The following is a 16,551-nucleotide window of genomic DNA, read 5'->3' on the forward strand; positions in this document are numbered from 1 at the left end:
GGGTCTGTGTTCATCTCTCTGTGTGAGGAGTGTCTCTGGGGTCTGTATTAGGGTCTGTGTTCATCTCTCTGTGTGAGGAGTGTCTCTAGGGTCTGTATTAGGGTCTGTGTTCATCTCTCTGTGTGAGGAGTGTCTCTGGGGTCTGTATTAGGGTCTGTGTTCATCTCTCTGTGTGAGGAGTGTCTCTGGGGTCTGTATTAGGGTCTGTGTTCATCTCCCTGTGTGAGGAGTGTCTCTGGGGTCTGTATTAGGGTCTGTCTTCATCTCTCTGTGTGAGGAGTGTCTCTGGGGTCTGTATTAGGGTCTGTGTTCATCTCCCTGTGTGAGGAGTGTCTCTGGGGTCTGTGTTCATCTCTCTGTGTGAGGAGTGTCTCTGGGGTCTGTATTAGGGTCTGTGTTCATCTCTCTGTGTGAGGAGTGTCTCTGGGGTCTGTATTAGGGTCTGTGTTCATCTCTCTGTGTGAGGAGTGTCTCTGGGGTCTGTATTAGGGTCTGTGTTCATCTCCCTGTGTGAGGAGTGTCTCTGGGGTCTGTATTAGGGTCTGTGTTCATCTCCCTGTGTGAGGAGTGTCTCTGGGGTCTGTGTTCATCTCTCTGTGTGAGGAGTGTCTCTGGGGTCTGTATTAGGGTCTGTGTTCATCTCTCTGTGTGAGGAGTATCTCTGGTGTCTGTATTAGGGTCTGTGTTCATCTCTCTGTGTGAGGAGTGTCTCTGGGTCTGTATTAGGGTCTGTGTTCATCTCTCTGTGTGAGGAGTGTCTCTGGGGTCTGTATTGGAGTCTGTGTTCATCTCTCTGTGTGAGGAGTGTCCCTGGGGTCTGTATTAGGGTCTGTGTTCATCTCTCTGTGTGAGGAGTGTCTCTGGGGTCTGTATTAGGGTCTGTGTTCATCTCTCTGTGTGAGGAGTGTCTCTGGGGTCTGTATTAGGGTCTGTGTTCATCTCCCTGTGTGAGGAGTGTCTCTGGGGTCTGTATTAGGGTCTGTGTTCATCTCTCTGTGTGAGGAGTGTCTCTGGGGTCTGTATTAGGGTCTGTATTCATCTCTCTGTGTGAGGAGTGTCTCTGGGGTCTGTATTAGGGTCTGTGTTCATCTCTCTGTGTGAGGAGTGTCTCTGGGGTCTGTATTAGGGTCTGTGTTCATCTCCCTGTGTGAGAAGTGTCTCTGGGGTCTGTATTAGGGTCTGTCTTCATCTCTCTGTGTGAGGAGTGTCTCTGGTGTCTGTATTAGGGTCTGTGTTCATCTCTCTGTGTGAGGAGTGTCTCTGGGGTCTGTATTAGGGTCTGTATTCATCTCTCTGTGTGAGGAGTGTCTCTGGGGTCTGTATTAGGGTCTGTGTTCATCTCTCTGTGTGAGGAGTGTCTCTGGGGTCTGTATTAGGGTCTGTGTTCATCTCTCTGTGTGAGGAGTGTCTCTGGGGTCTGTATTAGGGTCTGTATTCATCTCTCTGTGTGAGGAGTGTCTCTGGGGTCTGTATTAGGGTCTGTGTTCATCTCTCTGTGTGAGGAGTGTCTCTGGGGTCTGTATTAGGGTCTGTGTTCATCTCCCTGTGTGAGAAGTGTCTCTGGGGTCTGTATTAGGGTCTGTCTTCATCTCTCTGTGTGAGGAGTGTCTCTGGTGTCTGTATTAGGGTCTGTGTTCATCTCTCTGTGTGAGGAGTGTCTCTGGGGTCTGTATTAGGGTCTGTATTCATCTCTCTGTGTGAGGAGTGTCTCTGGGGTCTGTATTAGGGTCTGTGTTCATCTCTCTGTGTGAGGAGTGTCTCTGGGGTCTGTATTAGGGTCTGTGTTCATCTCCCTGTGTGAGAAGTGTCTCTGGGGTCTGTATTAGGGTCTGTCTTCATCTCTCTGTGTGAGGAGTGTCTCTGGTGTCTGTATTAGGGTCTGTGTTCATCTCTCTGTGTGAGGAGTGTCTCTGGGGTCTGTATTAGGGTCTGTGTTCATCTCACTGTGTGAGGAGTGTCTCTGGGGTCTGTATTAGGGTCTGTATTCATCTCTCTGTGTGAGGAGTGTCTCTGGGGTCTGTATTAGGGTCTGTATTCATCTCTCTGTGTGAGGAGTGTCTCTGGGGTCTGTATTAGGGTCTGTGTTCATCTCTCTGTGTGAGGAGTGTCTCTGGGGTCTGTATTAGGGTCTGTGTTCATCTCCCTGTGTGAGGAGTGTCTCTGGGGTCTGTATTAGGGTCTGTGTTCATCTCTCTGTGTGAGGAGTGTCTCTGGGGTCTGTATTAGGGCCTGTGTTAATCTCTCTGCTCTCTGTAGAACCCCTCCATGCCCTTTGCCTTCACGGTGCCCCGTGTGGTCCAGCTCCTCCTGCTCTACTACTCTGGTCTGCTGCCCTTCGTCTCTGTGGGCGAGAGCTTCCTGCAGGGCTACATTCCCAGCATCATCAACCGGTGAGTGTCGACCTCCTTCCTCCTGCCTCCTCTCCCTCTCTGAGGACTGAGGACTCAGTCTCTCTCTTCCTCTCTCTGTCCCCCTCTCCGACAGGACCTTCATCCCGGAGTCTCCGATCCTGCGCAACAGAATCGTCGTCTCCCTGCTGGACAAGTGAGTGAGTCTTCACTGCCGAGGCAGGGAGCGACGATGATGATGATGATAGTGATAGTGGTGATGATGACGATGATGGTAAAGACAATGAAGGTGATCATGAGGACAGTTGCGATGACAGTGACGATGATGCTGATGGTGATGATAACGACGATGATGGTAATGACGGTGATGAAGATGATGATGAGGATGATGGTGATGACAGTGACGGTGATGATGAGAATGATGATAATGATGATGGTGATGACAGCGATGACGATGATGATGACGATGACGTGATGAAAATGATGATGTTTATGGTGATGATGAGGATGACGATGACGATCATGATGATGAGGACGATGGAGATGATGAGGATGATGGTGAAGACAGTGACGATGATGGTGAAGAGAGTGATGAAGATGAGGATGATGGTGATGACAGTGACGATGGTGATGAAGATGATGGTGAAGACAGTGAGGAAGAGTATGGTGATGACAGTGATGACGATGATCATTAAGAGGATGATGGTGATGAAGATGAGGATGGTGATGACAGCGATGAAGATGATGATGACGATGAAGGTGATGAAGATGATGATGATTATGGTGATGATGACGATGACGATGACGATCATGACAATGAGGATGATGGCGATGATGAGGATGATGGTGAAGACAGTGACGGTAATGATGATGGTGAAGACAGTGATGAAGATGAGGATGATGGTCAGGACAGTGACAGTGATGATGATGGTGGTGATGGTGATGATGATGGTGAAGGCAGTGATGAATTTGATGACGATGATGAAGATAACGGTGCTGACGAAGATGATGATGATGACTAACTATAGATCCTTCAATCACTGTCGATCTTTACGTTTCAGAGTCTTAATGCAGAAACAGCTTTTTAAACACCTGGCAGCACGAGGCATCCAGGTACGAAACCTTCATCACCCTCTCTCAACCTCTCTCAGTGTGTCTGTATGAACCCCCCTCTCTCTCAGTGCAGTGTTAATGTACTGGAGTGTCCAGTCAGTGTGTGTGTATTAACCCCTCTCTCTCTCTCAGTGCAGTGTTAATGTACTGGAGTGTCCAGTCAGTGTGTCTGTATTAACCCCTCTCTCTCTCAGTGCAGTGTTAATGTACTGGAGTGTCCAGTCAGTGTGTGTGTATTAACCCCTCTCTCTCTCAGTGCAGTGTTAATGTACTGGGGTGTCCAGTCAGTGTGTGTGTATTAACCCCTCTCTCTCTCAGTGCAGTGTTAATGTACTGGAGTGTCCAGTCAGTGTGTCTGTATTAACCCCTCTCTCTCTCAGTGCAGTGTTAATGTACTGGAGTGTCCAGTCAGTGTGTCTGTATTAACCCCTCTCTCTCAGTGCAGTGTTAATGTACTGGAGTGTCCAGTCAGTGTGTCTGTATTAACCCCTCTCTCTCTCAGTGCAGTGTTAATGTACTGGAGTGTCCAGTCAGTGTGTGTGTATGAACCCCCCTCTCTCTCTCAGTGCAGTGTTAATGTACTGGAGTGTCCAGTCAGTGTGTCTGTATTAACCCATCTCTCTCTCAGTGCAGTGTTAATGTACTGGAGTGTCCAGTCAGTGTGTCTGTATTAACCCCTCTCCCTCTCAATTCATTTCAATTCAAGGTGCTTTATTAGCATGACCGATGGGTACAATCAGTGTTGCCAAAGCAGATAAAAATAATAAAATTAACATGGAACAAAACATAAAATAAAAGTAAAATAAAATCTACAGACATGTTACAGACATTTACAACAAAGACATATTATAAAATATTGACATATAGTGTAGGCGGCTGGAGCATTATTGGGAGACAGACTCACTGTTCCTCAGGCTGGGACAGGAGATCACATACTGGGCTGCCAGATCAACTGAGTTCCCTCCTCCCTCTCCCAGTAGGATTGGGACCCGTTGTGATTCTGGCAGGTGTGGGAACTCTGGGATTAGATTTCTGAATTTCGGGAAGAATGTTTCTCTAATCCCAGAGTATCTGTCACAGTGCAGTAGGAAGTGCACCTCTGTCTCTATTTCTCCCCGCTGACACAGGTCTGCCTGTGTCCAGTGTGTGTGTCCAGGCTGTGGTCACTGAGCCTGTCCTCTCTGGACAGCCAGGTCTGCCTGTGTCCAGTGTGTGTGTCCAGGCTGTGGTCTCTGAGCCTGTCCTCTCTGGACAACCAGGTCTGTCTGTTTCCAGTGTGTGTGTCCAGGCTGTGGTCACTGAGCCTGTCCTCTCTGGACAGCCAGGTCTGCCTGCATCCTGTGTGTGTGTGTCCAGGCTGTGGTCTCTGAGCCTGTGCTCTCTGGACAGCCAGGTCTGCCTGTGTCCAGTGTGTGTGTCCAGGCTGTGGTCACTGAGCCTGTCCTCTCTGGACAGCTAGGTCTGCCTGTGTCCAGTGTGTGTGTCCAGGCTGTGGTCACTGAGCCTGTACTTCGTCAGGGTCTGTTTCTGTTTGTTGTTTCTTATCTTGGTCAGATATTCGGCTAGTGTGTATTGTCTGTTTAAGGTTCTGTAGCATTCCAGTTTATGTTGTGTTTGTGTGTGTGTGTCCCAGTGTGTGAGATATTGCTGTTTGATCTGTGCTGTGATGTGGTTGAGTCTGGGTTGTGGTGCTCTAGCAGTGCTGTCCTGAGGCTGGTTAGTATCGGTGTGGCTCAGGTCGGTGAGCCTCAGGACCAGCTGGCTCAGGGGGCTCTGTTTTGGGCTCAGCTCTTGGCTCAGCAGGGCTTTGTGGTGGTAGGAATTTTGGTCGCTGTTTTTTAGGTGTAGCCAATACTTCAATACTCTCTTCTGCATGTTTATCAACCTCTCTCTCTCTCCCAGGTCCATCTCTTCGTGTGCAATGAGGACAGTGATTTCCAGAGAGCCTTCTCTCTCGGAGCCACAGGAGTGATGACAGACTACCCCTCCCGACTGCGGGATTACCTCACCAGACACCCCCCGCCCCCTCGCCCCGCCAGCCAATAGGCCCCGCACTGCACACCCATGTGCCTGTGGATAAGCCACACCCCGCTTTTCCTGGCAGCCAATAGGATGGCTCAGAACCATTCTACTTATTATAAATTCTACATTCTCGGGCTTCATGTCTGCAGTGATTGGGCAGTGCGGCGACTGACTCCTCCCCCTTTTCTCCTCAGTATTCCCCATTCAGTGTTACGGGACAGAGACTGGGGAGGTGTGCTCTTCATCTGAATAAAGGCCCCAGTTTCTTGTAATGGTGATTAATTTATTTTTTAATTTACTTTTATTGGTCTATTATTTTTCAGGTGACAGCTTTCACTTTCTTGGAGCTTGCATATCATATAATGGCTTATAATGTGGTTTTAATAATATGGATTTTGTACTGTACTGGGACTGTAGCTCCTATTGTAACAGGACTGTTCTACTGTACTGGGACTGTAGCTCCTATTGTAACAGGACTGTTCTACTGTACTGGGACTGTAGCTCCTATTGTAACAGGACTGTTCTACTGTACTGGGACTGTAGCTCCTATTGTAACAGGACTGGTCTACTGTACTGGGACTGTAGCTCCTATTGTAACAGACTGGTCTACTGTACTGGGACTGTAGCTCCTATTGTAACAGACTGTTGTACTGTACTGGGACTGTAGCTCCTATTGTAACAGGACTGGTCTACTGTACTGGGACTGTAGCTCCTATTGTAACAGACTGGTCTACTGTACTGGGACTGTAGCTCCTATTGTAACAGACTGTTGTACTGTACTGGGACTGTAGCTCCTATTGTAACAGACTTCTACTGTACTGGGACTGTAGCTCCTATTGTAACAGACTGTTGTACTGTACTGGGACTGTAGCTCCTATTGTAACAGACTGGTCTACTGTACTGGGACTGTAGCTCCTATTGTAACAGACTGGTCTACTGTACTGGGACTGTAGCTCCTATTGTAACAGGACTGTCCTACTATACTGGGACTGTAGCTCCTATTGTAACAGACTGTTGTACTGTACTGGGACTGTAGCTCCTATTGTAACAGACTGTTCTACTGTACTGGGACTGTAGCTCCTACTGTAACAGGACTGGTCTACTGTACTGGGACTGTAGCTCCTATTGTAACAGGACTGGTCTACTGTACTGGGACTGTAGCTCCTATTGTAACAGTACTGGTCTACTGTACTGGGACTGTAGCTCCTATTGTAACAGACTGTTCTACTGTACTGGGACTGTAGCCCCTATTGTAACAGTACTGGTCTACTGTACTGGGACTGTAGCTCCTATTGTAACAGACTGTTCTCCTGTACTGGGACTGTACTGTAGCTCCTATTGTAACAGACTGTTGTACTGTACTGGGACTGTAGCTCCTATTGTAACAGACTGTTCTACTGTACTGGGACTGTAGCTCCTATTGTAACAGGACTGTTCTACTGTACTGGGACTGTAGCTCCTATTGTAACAGACTGGTCTACTGTACTGGGACTGTAGTTCCTATTGTAACAGACTGTTCTACTGTACTGGGACTGTAGCTCCTATTGTAACAGACTGTTCTACTGTACTGGGACTGTAGCTCCTACTGTAACAGGACTGTTCTACTGTACTGGGACTGTAGCTCCTATTGTAACAGGACTGGTCTACTGTACTGGGACTGTAGCTCCTATTGTAACAGACTGTTCTACTGTACTGGGACTGTAGCCCCTATTGTAACAGGACTGGTCTACTGTACTGGGACTGTAGCTCCTATTGTAACAGACTGTTCTACTGTACTGGGACTGTAGCTCCTATTGTAACAGGACTGGTCTACTGTACTGGGACTGTAGCTCCTATTGAAACAGACTGGTCTACTGTACTGGGACTGTAGCTCCTATTGTAACAGACTGTTGTACTGTACTGGGACTGTAGCTCCTATTGTAACAGACTGGTCTACTGTACTGGGACTGTAGCTCCTATTGTAACAGACTGTTCTCCTGTACTGGGACTGTAGCTCCTATTGTAACAGACTGTCCTACTGTACTGGGACTGTAGCTCCTATTGTAACAGGACTGTTGTACTGTACTGGGACTGTAGCTCCTATTGTAACAGACTGGTCTACTGTACTGGGACTGTAGCTCCTATTGTAACAGTACTGGTCTACTGTACTGGGACTGTAGCTCCTATTGTAACAGACTGTTCTACTGTACTGGGACTGTAGCCCCTATTGTAACAGTACTGGTCTACTGTACTGGGACTGTAGCTCCTATTGTAACAGACTGTTCTCCTGTACTGGGACTGTACTGTAGCTCCTATTGTAACAGACTGTTGTACTGTACTGGGACTGTAGCTCCTATTGTAACAGACTGTTCTACTGTACTGGGACTGTAGCTCCTATTGTAACAGGACTGTTCTACTGTACTGGGACTGTAGCTCCTATTGTAACAGACTGGTCTACTGTACTGGGACTGTAGTTCCTATTGTAACAGACTGTTCTACTGTACTGGGACTGTAGCTCCTATTGTAACAGGACTGGTCTACTGTACTGGGACTGTAGCTCCTATTGTAACAGACTGTTCTACTGTACTGGGACTGTAGCCCCTATTGTAACAGGACTGGTCTACTGTACTGGGACTGTAGCTCCTATTGTAACAGACTGTTCTACTGTACTGGGACTGTAGCTCCTATTGTAACAGGACTGGTCTACTGTACTGGGACTGTAGCTCCTATTGAAACAGACTGGTCTACTGTACTGGGACTGTAGCTCCTATTGTAACAGACTGTTGTACTGTACTGGGACTGTAGCTCCTATTGTAACAGACTGGTCTACTGTACTGGGACTGTAGCTCCTATTGTAACAGACTGTTCTCCTGTACTGGGACTGTAGCTCCTATTGTAACAGACTGTCCTACTGTACTGGGACTGTAGCTCCTATTGTAACAGGACTGTTGTACTGTACTGGGACTGTAGCTCCTATTGTAACAGACTGGTCTACTGTACTGGGACTGTAGCTCCTATTGTAACAGTACTGGTCTACTGTACTGGGACTGTAGCTCCTATTGTAACAGACTGGTCTACTGTACTGGGACTGTAGCTCCTACTGTAACAGACTGTTGTACTGGACTGGGAGTGTAGCAGATTATGTACTGTCGGAGTGATAATCCTCTCCTGGTGATATCGTTGAAGCGTGTAGTGTCTTACTCTCAGTTCGCGGAGAGCAGTATGACAGGCTCGCACGACAACGTCTTTCCACAAGAGCTCAGAAGAGGCGCTGTCGGTCTGGTGCGTTTGCTGCTCTCCTCCCGCGGGTCGCCGGGCTCTGTCAGACGGGGCTGGTCGGGAGGGTTTCTCGGGGAAAGCGCGGCCGAGCGCCCGGGCAGCCACTCCCACGGGCTGCGGGGTCACGTACTCGCGTGCTTTGTGTTCTTGTGTGTTCAGTGTTGCCCACGGTGACGGCGGGGACTGTGGGTCAGAGTGCGGTCCGGAACACGGAAGCAAATTCTGTTTTTTTTTAACAAGAAAAGAAAATCTATCATGAACGGGATTTTATAATTTAATAATTAATAGGGACACTGGTCAGGAGAGGGACACTGTAATATCGGCCGTGTGCGTGACGGTATTTTTCTTAAATAAGTTTTTATTTCAACACCAGAAATACAAAAAAGGAGACAGATACAGAAACAGAGCCAGAGGAATTCACGACATTGTAGGTCTCGCCTTTTGACCCTTTAGATAGAACTGAAATAAAAAAGGAGTTGTACTTTAAAGGCGTGAACAGAGGGGGCGGTATTAAAACCGTTGACATGTGTGGATAAAGTACTGAGACAAACTGATTCGTGACGACATGTACAGCTCACCGTGACGATCTCACCAGCGCCAGTCGCCCTGGGGTCAGCTGGGGTCAGAGTCCGGGAACACCTGCCCCCGTCTCCGCGGGCGTCCTGGACTCCCCTGGCGCGGCCTGGTGGGGGTTTCCCGAGCGGGGGTGTTGATGTTTTGGGGTGTTTCCTTATTGTCTAGGTATCGGAGCAGACGTGCCGACGCGCATCTCGGTGCGCCCGTGTCTTTCTGTGACGAAGAAAGCGAGCTGAGCTCTGTGTGTGCTTGTGCCTATGTACAGTGTGTGTGTGTGTGTGTGTGTGTGTGTGTGTGTGTGTGCTTGTGCCTATGTACAGTGTGTGTGTGTGTGTGTGTGCTTGTGCCTATGTACAGTGTGTGTGTGTGCGCGTGCTTGTGCCTATGTACAGTGTGTGTGTGTGTGTGTGCTTGTGCCTATGTACAGTGTGTGTGTGTGTGTGTGCTTGTGCCTATGTACAGTGTGTGTGTGTGTGTGTGTGTGTGTGTGTGCTTGTGCCTATGTACAGTGTGTGTGTGTGCTTGTGCCTATGTACAGTGTGTGTGCTTGTGCCTATGTACTGTGTGTGTGTGTGTGTGCTTGTGCCTATGTACAGTGTGTGTGTGTGTGTGTGCTTGTGCCTATGTACAGTGTGTGTGCGTGTGCTTGTGCCTATGTACAGTGTGTGTGTGCGTGTGTGCTTGTGCCTATGTACAGTGTGTGTGTGTGTGTGTGCTTGTGCCTATGTACAGTGTGTGTGTGTGCTTGTGCCTATGTACAGTGTGTGTGTGTGTGCGTGCGTGTGCTTGTGCCTATGTACAGTGTGTGTGTGTGTGTGTGTGTGCTTGTGCCTATGTACAGTGTGTGTGCATGTGTGCTTGTGCCTATGTACAGTGTGTGTGCGTGTGTGCTTGTGCCTATGTACAGTGTGTGTGTGCCTGTTGCTTGCTGGGATAGGAGCGCCCGCTCCCCTGTGACCCTGAGATGGACCCAGAGGCTGGAAGCCAGAGGGACTGTCGGCTCAGACCACTCTCTCTGTCCTGACCAGTGTGTCTGTCCTGACCAGTGTCCCTCTGGGCATGCCAACATCACACAATTATAAAAAGGAACAGCTCCTCCACACAATAACACAACAGCTCGCCTCGCCGCCTCATATCAGCCGCTGCCCCGGGCGGAGCCGCTGTATTTTTAAACAGGCGGGTTCAAAGTCCTGCTCGAAGCCGGGTTTGTGTTTTAAAAAAAAAACAGCGCTTATCGGATCACGCCCGGCGCTGCCAGAGCCCTGATAACGCCGCGGAGCAGCTCCTGTGTCAACAGCCCCCGATCTGCGCTCGCCAGCCAATCGGCGCGCTCGTCTCAACCCGGGTGGACCTGCGCAGTGTCGCGTCCTCTGATTGGCCGACTCCGGGAGAGCCCCCTCCCCCCTCTCCATGCTACCATCCAATAACCTGAGTCCTTTCGGGCGCATCGCCCTCCGATTGGCCGAGCCGCTTTCCTGCGCCCGCGCTGTGATTGGCCGCGGCCGCGCCGGTGGAGGGCGATGACGTAGCGAGCGGCCGGGCTGTAAGCAGGGGGGCGGAGCTCGCCTTGCGCGATCAAAACATCAACAAGAGCCGAGGAGACGCAGTTTCTCCTGCTGCTGCCGCTTTCTGAGCACCGGGCCGAACCCGGGCCGAACCCCGCTGTCTTCCCGTGTGCAGGGACGCGTTGAGGGCTTGATCGTCCTATCCGGACCCGCCGAACCGGACCGGACCGGATCGGACTGCGCGTTTGCAAGGCGGGTGACTTGCTCTGGTGGTCGGGCTGCTGCGTCAGGCGCCCCCTGTCTCGCCCCCTCGAACCCGGCTCGCGTCGACTCGAAGGAAGGTTGCTATTTTCCCCAAACAAAACACAAACACACGACAGCTCTCTTCCTTCCGCCTTCGGTCCGGGCTCGGGTGACCGCGGCGTGGGCTCCCCACGGCAGAGGTGAGCGGTTCGGGGGGCTCTGTCGTGCTGAGCGGAGGGCTGGGCCCGGTACCGTGAGGCGGAGGCGAGAGTTCGGTTCGGTGGGCGAGAAGTGTGGCCACAGAGCTAGGCAGGTCCAGGGGTCAGGATTCCGTGTTCGTTGGCGAGACACACACTTACTCTGGACAGGACAGCAGTCCATCACAGGACACACACACACACACCCTGGACAGGACACCAGTCCACCACAGGACACACACACACACACACACCCTGGACAAGACACCAGTCCATCACAGGACACACACACACAAGTTCTGTGAGTGTCTGGAGGACAGTGTTGTGTTCACACTGACAGTGGAAAAGCTGCCTGTTTCCATCACAAACCTGCCGAGACAAAACAGTTTCAGCCATTTAAAAAACATAATATCCTCTTCCCACACAATGCAAAACCAACATACCTGAAATAATAATAATAATATCTAGGTTTGAGTCCGGACAGCTGTGGCCATATTTATCCTACCAAGGCCTGCCTAACTACCGTATGTCTCCTAATATCAGAGCCTGGATTCAGTTTACCGTATGTCTTATAAGAGTAGACCCACTTGTATGCAAACCGAAACAATAATAATTGCTTAAAATTATATAGCGCTTTTCTGGACCCTCCACTCAGAGCGCTTAACAGGTATTGGGGATCCCCTCCACCCCCACCAGTGTGACACCACACCTGGATGATGCTCCAGTACACTCACCACACACCAGCTCTCAGGGCGATGAGGACAGGTCAGAGGTCATTAGGGGTTACTAGGAGGCCAGGACTGGTCAAGACCAGGGGGACACCGGGGTAACACCCCGACTCTTTTATAGAGACACCCCGGGATTGTTCATGAGCACAGAGAGTCAGGACCCCGGTTTCACGTCTCATCTGAAGGACGGAGCCTTCTTCCAGTCCAGTGTCCCCGTCAGTGTCCAGCCCTACTCTTTTATAGCTCACCATCACTGGACTGGGGCATCAGGACCCCACAGAGCGCAGGGAGAGAGCGCCCCCTGCTGGCCCCACTCACCCCTCTCCCAGGAGTCTCCCCTCCAGGTACTGGCCAGGCTCCCCCTGCTGGGCTCCAGTGGGCTGGGAGCTGGGAGCTGCAGGGTGATGTGGCCAAGGTGGAGTGCCCTTTCTTCCTCCTGATGTTTTCGAACCCGTGCTGTTTTCCCTCGCTGCCCTTGCAGGAGCACCAGTTTGGTTTGGTCCTCAGGGGGCGGGGCTGGCCCTCTGCCTACAGGAAGTCGTCCGACTCGCTGTGCTTTAAAAGGGGGGGAGCGGGGCGCTGGCTCTGGGGCTCAGGAGCTGTGCCTGTGGCTGGAGGGTTGCCGGTTCGAATCCTGTGGCCCAGCAGAGGAATCCTCCTCTGTCAGGCCCCTGAGCGAGGCCCCTGAACCCCAGCTGCTCCAGGGGTGCTGTACAAATGTCTGACCCTGCGCTCTGACCCCCAGCTCCTCTCTCCCTGTGTGTGTGTGTGTGAGTATGAGTGAGTATGAGTGAGTGTGAGTGTGAGTGTGAGTGTGAGTGTGAGAGTGAGAGTGAGTGTGAGTGTGAGTGTGAGTGTGAGAGTGAGAGTGAGTGAGTGTGAGTGTGTCTCTGGAGAGTGAGCTGGGCTCTGTGAGATGACAGATTGCTCACACAAGACATGGTATCTGGCCGATACAGTGGAATTGAATATAGATTTGAAACGGCGAGGTCGCCCCTAGCGACGGGCCTGCGGCATGACGATCGTGCAGTCACGTGACCCCGTGCAGGACGGCAGAGTGGGACGAGAGAGAGGAGATCACTGGATTCGAACGCTGCGCTTGACTTCACTGGAGGCAGCGTGTCTCAGGTGCCGGCTTCACGTCGGAGTCAGAGGAGAGCCTGAGAGAGGGACAGATGACAGGGCCCCCCCGGACAGGACGGTCCCGAGTCAGGATCTGCGCGTGCACTGCTGCGGTTTCCCCTCTGTGCAGTAATGTGTCCCTCCCTGCAGGGGGCGGTGCTGGGAGCCGCGGACATGGTGAAGCTGACCAAACCCAAGACCTTCCAGGCCTACCTGGACACCTGCCACCGCCGATACAGCTGCGTGCACTGTCGAGCACACCTGGCCAACCACGACGAGCTCATCTCCAAGGTAACACCTGGACTGGGAGCTGGATGAGTTCTTCACTGGGATTATAATCAGACTCCACTGACACTGACAGAGCAGTCTGAGACTCTCCAGGCTGGACTGGACTGACTGGACTGGGAGCTGGATGAGTTCTGAACTGGGATTATAATCAGACTCCACTGACACTGACAGAGCAGTCTGAGACTCTCCAGGCTGGACTGGGCTGACTGGACTGGGAGCTGGATGAGTTCTGAACTGGGATTAGAATCAGACTCCACTGACACTGCCAGAGCAGTCTGAGACTCTCCAGGCTGGACTGGGCTGACTGGACTGGGAGCTGGATGAGTTCTGAACTGGGATTATAATCAGACTCCACTGGCACTGACAGAGCAGTCTGAGACTCTCCAGGCTGGACTGGTCTGACTGGACTGGGAGCTGGATGAGTTCTGAACTGGGATTATAATCAGACTCCACTGACACTGACAGAGCAGTCTGAGACTCTCCAGGCTGGACTGGTCTGACTGGACTGGGAGCTGGATGAGTTCTGAACTGGGATTATAATCAGACTCCACTGACACTGACAGAGCAGTCTGAGACTCTCCAGGCTGGACTGGACTGACTGGACTGGGAGCTGGATGAGTTCTGAACTGGGATTATAATCAGACTCCACTGGCACTGACAGAGCAGTCTGAGACTCTCCAGGCTGGACTGGTCTGACTGGACTGGGAGCTGGATGAGTTCTGAACTGGGATTATAATCAGACTCCACTGACACTGACAGAGCAGTCTGAGACTCTCCAGGCTGGACTGGACTGACTGGACTGGGAGCTGGATGAGTTCTGAACTGGGATTATAATCAGACTCCACTGACACTGACAGAGCAGTCTGAGACTCTCCAGGCTGGACTGGTCTGACTGGACTGGGAGCTGGATGAGTTCTGAACTGGGATTATAATCAGACTCCACTGACACTGACAGAGCAGTCTGAGACTCTCCAGGCTGGACTGGACTGACTGGACTGTTATTAACTGATAATTATTTATTGTTTTGTAGTCTTTCCAAGGAAGTCAAGGAAGAGCCTATTTGTTCAATTCTGTGTGAGTATCGTTCAGTGCAATGTTATTTTACAGTAGCATCCAGTCAGTATGTCTATAGTGTCCAGTGTGTGTGTATTAACTCCTCTCTCTCAGTGCAGTGTTAATGTACTGGAGTGTCCAGTCAGTGTGTCTGTATTAACCCCTCTCTCTCTCTCAGTGCTGTGTTAATGTACTGGAGTGTCCAGTCAGTGTGTCTGTATGAACCCCTCTCTCTCTCAGTGCAGTGTTAATGTACTGGAGTGTCCAGTCTCTGTGTGTATTAACCCCTCTCTCTCTCTCAGTAGTGTTAATGTAGTGGAGTTATTTACTGTGACTCTTCTGTCTCTCAGTGTGAATGTGGGCTGTGGAGCTGCAGAGCAGAGGTTGCTGTTGACTGGGCTTCACGCAGTGGCTGATATCTACTGTGAGAACTGCAACACAACACTGGGCTGGAAATATGTGAGTCTCTACAGGAACATGGCCGTGTGTGTGTGTGTGTGTGTGTGTGTGTGTGTGTGTGTGTGTGTGTGTGTGTACGTACAGGAACTGAGACAGTCCTGTCTCTGTGTGTCTCTACAGGAGCAGGCCTATGAGTCCAGTCAGAAGTACAAGGAGGGGAAGTTCATCATAGAGGTGTCTCACATGATCAAGGACAATGGCTGGGACTGAGGACACCCTGTCTGTCTGATTCTCTAGGATATCCTGTCTCTCTCCCTGTGTGTCTCTGTCTCTGTCCTTCCTGTTGTTTTAGACTCATCTTGGCCTTTGAGTCTTGTTGAACTGTTTTCTTTTTTCTGGGCATGTTCTCTTTGAAAGGTTTCGTTCTGTGATTGCTGGTTTGTAGCAGGGCTGTGCAGATCAGCTCTCCTAACCAGCCAATCAGGAGAGAGACTCCCTGCGTGGCTCCGGCGTCCCAGCCAATCAGGAGAGAGACTCCCTGCATGGCTCCCGAGTCAGCCAATCAGAAGAGAGACACTTGGCATGGCTCCCGAGTCAGCCAATCACAAGAGAGACTCTCTGCGTGGCTCCCGAGTCCCAGCCAATCAGGAGAGAGACTCTCTGCGCGGTTCCCGAGTCCCAGCCAATCAGGAGAGAGACTCTCTGCGCGGTTCCTGAGTCCCAGGCAATCAGGAGTGACTCCCAGTTCTCCCAGCTGGGGAAGTCGGACTCCCCAACCAACGCCCCCTCCCCGGGACATGATCAGAACGGCACAGCGTGTCCGTCCCGGATTCCGAGAGGGAGGGGCTCGGAGAAGGAAGCCTGGGGGTCCCAGCCTGCCCTCCAGAGGGGGTGTAAATATGTACAGGGGTGTCGACGGTGTGGACAGGGGGCTACCTCCCTCCAGCCTGTCAACAGGGTGTATAGCTGTAGGGTGATGCGAGAATGAATGAATGAATGAATGATGAGTGAGTGAGTGAGTGTGAGGAGCTGGTTGTGGGGCTCAGCAGTGCCCTCCTCAGGGGAGACGATGCAGTGCCCCACTTGGACCAGGGTGAAGGGTAGGATCGCGGGGGTTTTGTCACTGGTGGACACACCTCATGTCTGTCTGCATCTGGGACTCGTTTCTACTAATAAAACTCTGATAAAACCCAGGGCTTCGTGTTGATGTGTTTTGTGTGAGGGGGCACACAGCTCCACAGACACACAGACACACGGCCCCTTGGACACTCAGACACTCAGACACTCGGCCCCTCGGACGGACACACAGACACACAGCCCCTCGGACGGACACACAGACACACGGACACACAGACACACAGACACACAGCCCCTCGGCCCCTCGGCCCCTCGGCCCCTCGGCCCCTCGGACGGACACACAGACACACAGCCCCTCGGACGGACACACAGACACACGGACACACAGACACACAGACACACAGCCCCTCGGACGGACACACGGACACACAGCCCCTCGGACGGACACACGGACACACAGCCCCTCGGACACTCGGACAGTCGGACAGTCGGACGGACACTCGGACACTCAGGACACTCAAGACACACAGACACACAGCCCCTCGGACGGACACTCGGACACTCAGACACTCAGACGGACACTCGGACACACGGCCCCTCGGACAGACACACAGACACACGG

The 16,551-nt window shown here is 51.5% G+C and overlaps 3 protein-coding genes across 5 annotated transcripts in view; all 3 read left to right on the forward strand.

Moving 5' to 3' along the window:
• LOC148659598 (lysophospholipase D GDPD1-like) overlaps positions 1 to 5,755 on the forward strand; it is a 32,667-nt gene extending 26,912 nt beyond the window's left edge. Inside the window, exons 7-10 of the mRNA XM_088637366.1 lie at positions 2,257 to 2,390; positions 2,485 to 2,544; positions 3,410 to 3,461; positions 5,364 to 5,755. Coding sequence (XP_088493492.1) covers positions 2,257 to 2,390; positions 2,485 to 2,544; positions 3,410 to 3,461; positions 5,364 to 5,507 — 390 coding nt within the window. The 3' untranslated portion in view covers positions 5,508 to 5,755. The remainder of the gene's footprint in view (positions 1 to 2,256; positions 2,391 to 2,484; positions 2,545 to 3,409; positions 3,462 to 5,363) is intronic.
• Positions 2,553 to 3,404, forward strand: LOC148659599 (uncharacterized; the record flags this gene model as incomplete). Its single annotated transcript, XM_088637768.1, has 1 exon — positions 2,553 to 3,404. A coding segment is annotated over one exon (852 nt), but the record flags the coding sequence as incomplete, so codon positions are not given.
• A 5,139-nt stretch (positions 5,756 to 10,894) lies between the features above and the next one.
• On the forward strand, positions 10,895 to 16,045 carry ypel3 (yippee-like 3). Of its 3 annotated transcripts, none has more exons than XM_088637399.1 (5): positions 10,895 to 11,265; positions 13,263 to 13,403; positions 14,431 to 14,474; positions 14,804 to 14,912; positions 15,033 to 16,045. In XM_088637399.1, the coding sequence occupies exons 2-5, from the start codon at positions 13,287 to 13,289 to the stop codon at positions 15,120 to 15,122; spliced, it is 360 nt and encodes a 119-aa protein (XP_088493525.1). In that variant the 5' UTR covers positions 10,895 to 11,265; positions 13,263 to 13,286; the 3' UTR covers positions 15,123 to 16,045. The 3 variants fall into 3 exon arrangements, with proteins under 3 accessions (XP_088493525.1, XP_088493524.1, XP_088493523.1); XM_088637398.1 differs by lacking the exon at positions 10,895 to 11,265 and adding an exon at positions 11,779 to 13,118 and having other exon boundaries at positions 13,158 to 13,403; XM_088637397.1 differs by lacking the exon at positions 10,895 to 11,265 and having other exon boundaries at positions 11,779 to 13,403.
• The last annotated feature ends 506 nt before the right edge of the window (positions 16,046 to 16,551 follow it).

This window comes from Lepisosteus platostomus, chromosome 6, assembly GCF_059453375.1.
Source record: "Lepisosteus platostomus isolate fLepPlt1 chromosome 6, fLepPlt1.hap1, whole genome shotgun sequence".
In the NCBI taxonomy this organism is placed as follows: Eukaryota; Metazoa; Chordata; class Actinopteri; order Semionotiformes; family Lepisosteidae; genus Lepisosteus; species Lepisosteus platostomus.